The 8,343-nt window shown below is 44.6% G+C and overlaps 1 protein-coding gene across 1 annotated transcript; it reads right to left on the bottom strand.

The window, feature by feature from the left end:
• Positions 1–250: 250 nt before the first annotated feature.
• On the bottom strand, positions 251–1,213 carry LOC138525929 (olfactory receptor 6N2-like). Its single transcript, XM_069636222.1, has one exon. The coding sequence runs from the start codon at positions 1,211–1,213 to the stop codon at positions 251–253; it is 963 nt and encodes a 320-aa protein (XP_069492323.1).
• Between the last annotated feature and the right edge of the window lie 7,130 nt (positions 1,214–8,343).

Below are 8,343 nucleotides of genomic sequence, written 5' to 3'. Positions count from 1 at the left end.
TCCCTCCACCATGAATTTACTCTATTTGTATTTCTCTGTTCACCTCCTCTCAATCTCTATTGCCTTGATTCCTCGCCCTCCACAAATGACCTGTTCTCACCTTTCTGCACCTTTCTGTGACTTATCCACACAAATGTGTAGAGGGGAAGAGTCATTTCTATGCCTAATATGCCCAGGTGTGTCAAACGGGCTTGCCCAAGGTGTGACAAAAGAGCTTCCAGTGTAATTATAATTTTCTCTAACGCAAAAACTAGTTGTATCCCTGCTGGATGCTGAGTTTGAACACTTGTACCGGTTTAAAGTTCCGTTTTAACGCCTCTCTGATCTCCTGATTCCTGAGACTGTATATAAGGGGGTTTAACAATGGTGTGAGGACTGAATAAATAACAGCTAGTAGTCGGTCATAGTACAAAGAATAGCTCTTTGTCAGCCTGACATACATAAAGATGATGCAGGTGAAGAATGCAAGCACAACTGTCAGGTGAGCAACACAGGTAGAAAAGGCCTTGATTCGCCCTTTGGAGGTCTTTATCTTCATGATGGTTATGATAATCTTCACGTAAGACAGCATGATGAAGAGGAAGGTCACCAGGATGATGAAGGCATTGATGGCAAAGTCCACCAGAACGTTGATGGAAGTGTCTGTACATGCCAAACTCAGCAAGGGAGGAAAGTCACAGAAGATGTGAGGGATTATATTTGGCCCACAAAAGGGCAACTGTGAAATCAGAATGACCTCCGTAACAGGACACATGAAACCACATGCCCAACAACCCATGGCCAGTCGAATGCAGAGCTTGGTCGTCATGATTGACGGGTAGCGTAAGGGGTTGCAGATGGCAAGGTAGCGGTCGTAGGCCATCACCGTCAACAGGTAGCACTCTGTGGCCCCCAATGAATGGAAGAAATATGTTTGTAAGAGGCATCCATTAAAGGAGATGGTCTTTCTATCAGTCAGGAGGTTGGCTAGCATCTTGGGGATGGTGACAGCAGTATACCAGATTTCTATGAAGGCCAAGACACTGACAAAGAAGTACATGGGAGTGTGTAGGCGGGCATCTAACCTGATGACTAGAAATATGACCACATTTCCAGTGATGGTAAGGGCATAGACAAGGAAGAGCAAGACAAAGAGAAGAGTGTTGTAGCTCTGGAGGGCTGGGAACCCCAGGAGGAAGAACTCTGTCACGGTGGTTATATTGCTGATATCCATGTCACCAATGGTTTAATCTGTGAAGTCATGAAAGAAAGAAACAATGAAAAAGGGCCCCATATGGGGGAGACTGTGTGATATGAAAGGCAATCAGAGAAAGAGTAACAATGAAGGGGAGAAGCAGGTGGATAGATGGAAGCAATAAAGATAAGCAAGTGAATGATAGAGTGACTGAAAATGAAATAGGGAATAGGTAAGAGAGTGAGAGAATAAAACAGTGATTGTTGCTGTGTTTTTTATACTGTAATTAGCTGAGCCTTTACAGCTCAATGTTTTGGAATCTCAAGCAGGGATGTGTTGCAACTGGAGATGCTCAGAAGGACCACACAAACTTGTCCCAAGAGCAACAATTGTGCAAAGTAGCACACCACATTGTAGAGACTAAGTTAGGAAAACAGTGCACATTCTGGTGATTTAGTTGCACAGCCTGAGGGAAGTCCATCTGTTAAGATATTCTCATCTTCAAATCGGACACTACGCATCCCTGCAAATTCTCTATTCTGTGTCTCCACATTAAAAAATCATCATCAGGGATGTGTTCAAATCTGAACATTCAAACCTAATAGGCCATCCAACCCAATCATATGTGGAAGATATGTGCTGATAGAAGCACCTGTTCTTCTAATAGTTGCATGGCCACTTTTGCCTCCCCAGTAGAATGTGTTTGAGAGAAAAACATGCATTCCAATATCTCTCAAACAAGGAAATGTTTAGTCAGGATGGTAATATGTTAAAAGACAGCCCATCAACCATTGAGGCATAAAGATTGAGGCACTTATCTTTTGTTCTGTGCAGACATATACGGTTTCTGTTGAGCTGGCCAATGTTAATGCACAATCATGCCATTAATATTGGGTGTTTCAGTAGAATCAAGAATTCTTGAGCTTTATCCTGGGTTCAGGAAAAGAGTTCCAGAGTGTTTGAGCTAAAATGCTATAAATAGGGCATGTGCAGTTCAATTTCAGGATCAGTGTTTTAGGCAACGGCATAGTTGGTGCAGCGATTGAGAGAATTGGCTTTAGTTGTGGAAGAAGTACAACATATCATTTAGTTGAAGACAAAAAGGAAAATTAAAATTGGTTTTAGTTGAAGGAGAGGTAGAAAAGTTAAATAGGGTGGGTCATCTTTTTTGTGAAGCCACTACTACTAGTTTACGAGAGAATCCCAGCAACCACCATGAATGCATGTGACATTTCTTGTCAGTGTTTGTGTCAGAGTGTGTCATCTTTTTGTATAAAAACAAAATACTAATTGAGAAGAAAAATAATTAGAATACTTTGGGATACTGGGAGATTATAGTCATCATCACCATCATCAACATCACCATTATCATCATCAATCAAACTTTATTGCTGGTGTACACCAACAAAGGTGTACATATAATCAATGTTTAAAACAGTTCAATAATGTTTCGGGACCATTTTCCTAACAACAATTCTATTATATTGAGCGAGTGTAACTGAGTGTGCCCTCTTTGGTGATGAATAACAGAAAATTCCAACATATGTGTAATCTATTTGTGGCTGCTAAAAAGTGGCCATTATGAGTACCAACATGTCAATAGCACCTACAATTGCCAGAGAGATCAGGAGGCATGTAGCTGGGTTGTGTTTTCCATCAGCCATAGCATTTTATGTGTGTCAGGGTGCCAATAGTGTAGGTAGTAAATTGAATGCATACATTTCAAATTCAGCAAGAGCACTTTTGGCCACACATCACATGTGTGTAAGATAATTCAGAATACAGAAGTTCCGATTCTCTCTCCTCAGTACTACTTATTAGTCTGAGAATAATGATTATGATGGGCAAGATAACATTTGAGTCCAGGCCACAACAAATGAATTTGGAAGTCAGTGATACTGAGGAGTAAAAGGAAGGGGGCAATGCCACTGCTACAGTGACAGAAGGGGAATACAATTCTACTCATCCTCTTTTGTACGGTATTTGTAACAGGGCTCAATGGGAATGGGGAGCATGCTAATAATGGGTCCGTTAATGACGGGCCTGTTGTTAGCATGATGGGCTGCTCGCGGGATCCGGTAAGGACGTCTGGTAAAACCAGGCATCCAGAGCGGGTCCCGTGAGGGGACCTCGTAATGAGGCGGTAGGGGTTTAATGGCGCCGGCAGCTTTACTGGCACTGTTAAACCCCTATCGCCTCACTCATAATGAGGCCCAAGAAAACCTTGAATTAGGCTTTTACGCCTTCCATTCACGTCAGAGCTCATTTTAATTCATTTGTATGGCGGAGAGGAGGGGTGAAACATTACTTAAGTTTCCGACGCTCCTTCCTCTCTGCAGTACAACTACTGCAGCTCTTGCAGTGGCATGGATTTTCATGGCGGTGTAAATGCTGTCCAAATGCAAGAGCATAAAGTAGGCAGGCTCGATTGTAAATGCTGCTTCCCATGCATACATACCCTTGTCTGAGACACCCAATATGCTGTTGAAACATTATATTCAGGTGATAACGACTAACTTGGAAACAATGTTGTTGATATAAAATCAGCCATGGCATGATGGGACAAACCAAACTTGACAATATGGTACAGAGTGAATTGTGTAAAAATGAATGTGTGGATGCAAACCTCTATAAATTAAGATAATATTTGTATGTGTGTTTATTTGAAGAACTCAATGTTAATTTCAATCAGAAATGACTTTTAATAGCACATTTACAGATGGCAGGAGCATTCCCATGAAGTTGTGCAATAGCAAAAAGATGAGAACAAGTAGTGACACAGCTCATGAGGGTGTACACAATTAGGACATATGCCAGCGGGGGAAAAAAGGAAAAAATGTCTATAGGAAAACAGGTGACTTTAACCTAAGGGGGCATGTGCTTCAAATGAAAGAGGAGTACAAAGTATAAAAATTAGTCACTGGATGCAGTGGTTGGGTCAGGCAGGGAGGATGGGGGAGAGGGAGAGGGCAGGGGGATCTCCCTTGTTAGCAAGTAAGTGAAGTTTCTCCAGCACGCTGTTTTAATATTCCCCGTCATCAGGCTGGGAATCCTCTGTAACATTAAAGCAGCTTCATTTGAAATGGAGAACTGCAATCACTTCAGTGTCATTTTGGGACATTTATCCCTTAGCCAATAGGCAGCGCCTCCCTTAGCTCCTCCAGTGGAGGTCATCTTTAGATTCTTCCAACACGTTCATGGGTAGGGAGTCCTCTTCAAGGTCTCTACATTCATTCAACGATTATCTGCAAATTGCAACCTTCAAGATTGCTTTTCATATCATTTGAAAGCTGAGATAAGTACCTTCCTCGTCTGGGGATTCAGAAGTCCTGCAACCATTGGTGCATCCCTAATGGGCACAGATCCCTGTGTCCCCCCCACCACTAGGGTGAGCCCTGTGGACTTTTTTTATCTTGGCCCACAGTGACTGACTCAAAGACTAAGAAAAGTATTTTAAGGAAAGTTCCAAATGCCATTAAGAATATTTGCATTGAGAATCAGCATGAGTAGTATCTGTATTGCCTGGATCAGACCACAATATTAACTCCTGCTCCATTTGCCACTCTTTTGTCCAATAAGACTTTGAAAACCATCATAGGGGCTAGCTGCCTGGATGGATGAGGGGACTGTGGTCTCAAACTCTGTGCGAAGCCTTGCTTCAATTTTCCACAGCAGTCCCCAAGAGCATGTTCCTTTTACCAAGAGGTTGAAATGCCACGAGGAGGCTTCCTGTGGGAAAAGGATGAGGAAAGGTGATGCCATCCATGCTCTTTTTGCCCCCGATAAGGCAGCCTTACCGCACAAATCCTCATTGCATGAGCAGCCAGTCGCCTCGACGTAGTCCATGATGATGGCATCGCCAATGACATGATATGATATGATAGGTTATTTATAATTGACTCCATCAGCTGCGTTGACCACATCTACAGCACCATCTTTCACAGTCTGAACACTCACAGGGCATAGTAGGTTTGTCTCCACTTCCCTCGATTCTCAATATTTTTTTGTACTATTAATGCAATTATTTATCCTTGGTGTAATTCTATCTCCCCTGTCCCCACCCTGTTTGCCCTGTGGGTGTTGCGAAACAGCTTTTTCCAATTGTATAAACGCCTAATATGTGACCAATAAATACATAAATAAATAAATCCTTTACCCATGAAGAATTTGCCCAGGAAGCTAAAACAATCCACAATCCCGTTGATGGCTTCATCGTTGACAATGGACAACCCCACCAAGTCCTCTTCATCTAGGACCCTGATGATAACTATAACCACGACATCCATGTCAACAGCAAAAATCCTGTCAACGATAAAAATTCTGTTGATGACATCATCATCAATGACTGTGGAAAAATCCCATCAAAACCCTCATCGACTACTGCATCTTCGATGACAGCCACCACGTTGACTACTACGCAGCCTCTGACACTGACAACTCTGTCCTTGGTTTTGTCACGTAGGTCTGCAAAATGGACATTGCCCACCGCAGTCGCATCTCCTAGGAGACAGAAGGAGAAGCTGTTTATGCTCAAGCTCAATGTGCCTCTGGCTTTGCCCGGTCAATAAAATGTTTCTCTTTTGGACATTTTAGAAAACTTGATTGGCACTGATTTTAAGGGCCTCCTGTGCAGCCACCTAGTATTGCTCCTTTCAAATGCCCAGTACCTCTCCAGGGGCATCATGTACACACTGCTAATGTAGGAACTGTAGACACAGGTTCCCTTCTTCCCTCCTACTCTGGAGTAGCCACCTGTTCCTCGTAGAAGGTGTGCCCATCCATTGGTGCACCCTCCCTCAAAGGACATTTCAGGCTCATGGCAAGACCTTTTCCAGGACATTACATTTACTAACTCTTTGTCTTCAAATAAATATGATGACCCGGTGCCAGCAGATGGTGTGCCTGAGGTACTTCCAAAAGCGTATTCTCCTGTTGGGACATTTCCCACCATTATGTCCAAAGCGTATAAAATGTTTGACCTCATCCATACTGGGCAGGGGAAGGAGTGTTTCCTCTCTCGGCACAGGAAACAGGCTTGGAAGACTATGGTGTCTATTCCTGTGCTGATGACATCTTGGCAGACGGCTTACTTATGATAAAGAACCCCTTTACTGTGCCTTATCAGAAGGATAGATGTGTCAAGAAATATGTGCCACCCGATCTGCCCCCAAATGACTTCATACTAACACATCCCTGATTCTATTGTGTCCTCTCTCACACCCAAGCAATTGGCCATCCCTTCTTCTTCATGTACTGTGCCTCTGGACAAGGAAGGGTGACAATTGGAAGATTTAGGCAAACAAATCATCTCTACTGTAGCCACTACCATCAACGCTGGGAACTCCCTTGCCATTTTGTCAGGATACGATCGGGAGCTGTGGTACAAGATGGGGCCCATTATTGATTTTTTGCCTGTCAGTAAGAAGAAGGAAGCCTTCAAATTGCTTATTGAGGGTGAGGCTGTGTCCGACCACTCCATCTCGGAGTGGTTGACATCGCTCATACTGGTTTTCACCAGATGGGAAATGGTGTTGTGCTGCATTGCCATGCTTGGCTCAAGGCCACCAACTTTTGCCAGGATGTACAGTCTAAGGTTGTTGGCATGCCCTTCAATGGTGATGACCTCTTTGTGGAAGAAGGTGGATGACACCCTTTCAGCCACCAAAACAGACAATACGACTTGTTTCTTGGATACTTTGCAACTATACCAGCCATACCAGTCATTTTAGGCCTAACAAGGCTTGCTTTCCCAGATCATACAACTTGCTCCTTGGACATTTTGCAACTAAGTCAGCCATACGTCACCATTAGGGTCTTCCCTTCCCCATGAAGCACTCCCTTGTGCACCCTCTTCTTAAGAAACCCTCTGCCGACCCATCCTGCCTGGGTAATTATCACCCAATCTCCATCACTCCTTTCCTGGGCAAACTCCTGGAAAAGCTGGCCATCTCCCAGCTTAATCTTCATACTGAATCTGTTGGCTGTCTCCATGACCAGCAGTCTGGCTTCAGAGCTGCCAGAAGCACAGAAACTGCTCTCCTGAGCATCCGTGAAGACCTGCTCTTCAACCTTGATTCCAACACCCCCTGTGTCCTCATTTTACTCGATCTCTCTTCTGCCTTTGACACGGTCAACTACGCCATCCCGTTCAACCTACTCTGTGATAACCTGGGTATCACCGATCAGGCCCTGCATTGGCTAACCTCTTTCCTCTCCGATCGACCCTTCCTGGTCGAACTCAGGTCCTTCCTCTCCTCTATCTCTATCTCTATCTCTACCTGTGGTGTTCCCCATGGGTCTAACCTCTATCCCTGGCTGTTCAATCAATACCCGGCACTTCTTGCCCACCGCATTGCCGCTCTCTGCCCCAACTTTCAGTGCTATGCGGATGACATTCAACTAATTTCAGGCTCCCTTCCACCACTTGTTCTCCTTCTCTCATCTCTGACTGTATGTCTGCTATCCAGGAGTGGTGTGCCGCCAATGATCTCTGCTTTAATGCCAGTAAGACTGAGATTCTTCTCATCGGCACACCTGCTCCCTCCTTTCCTGTCTCTCTCTGGCCAGCCTCTCTTGGCCCTCTTCCTGCTCCCACCTGTGAGGCTAAAAACCTCTGGTTCATCTTTGACTCTGCACTCTCCTTCTCTCTGCACATCTCTAACATCTCTAAGAAGTCACACTACCAGCTGCACCTCCTCAGAGGTATTCTCCCTTTCCTCTCTTTCCCCCAGAAGCTCACTGTTTCCAGAGCTCTGGTACACTCTAGGCTGGACTACTGCAACAACCTCTTTCTAAATCTGCCTGCTTATACTCTCTGCAACTCATCCAGAACAGGACTGCAAGACTTGTCCTTGGTCTCAAGCCCAGGGATCACATCTCTCAAGTACTGAAATCTCTGAACTGGCTCCCAGTGGCGGCAAGCATTGAGTTCAAAACCCTCTGCATTGTCCACAAGGTCTTCTGGGGCCTGGGGCCTCAATACATTCAACTCTCTTCCTAAATATCTTCATTCTCAAGCTCTTTGCTCATCCGCCTCCAACTCCCTCAGGGTCAGCTGTTTCTCCAATCAATGAGTAGGAGGTAGATCTCTTTCTTCGACTGGGGCCTCCCTCTGGAACAGCCTCCCTGCCTTCCTGAAACTTGAGGAGAACCCTCTCTGGTTCCAGAAG

This window comes from Ambystoma mexicanum, chromosome 1p (assembly GCF_040938575.1).
Source record: "Ambystoma mexicanum isolate Mex_15411 chromosome 1p, UKY_AmexF1_1, whole genome shotgun sequence".
Taxonomy (NCBI): Eukaryota; Metazoa; Chordata; class Amphibia; order Caudata; family Ambystomatidae; genus Ambystoma; species Ambystoma mexicanum.
Note: the sequence above shows the minus strand (reverse complement) of the source record. Positions and strands in the feature narration are given on the sequence as shown.

Bases quoted from the DNA above. Each gene is read 5' to 3' on its own strand.
- LOC138525929 (XM_069636222.1), bottom strand. From the start codon at position 1,213: ATGGATATCAGCAATATAACCACCGTGACAGAGTTCTTCCTCCTGGGG.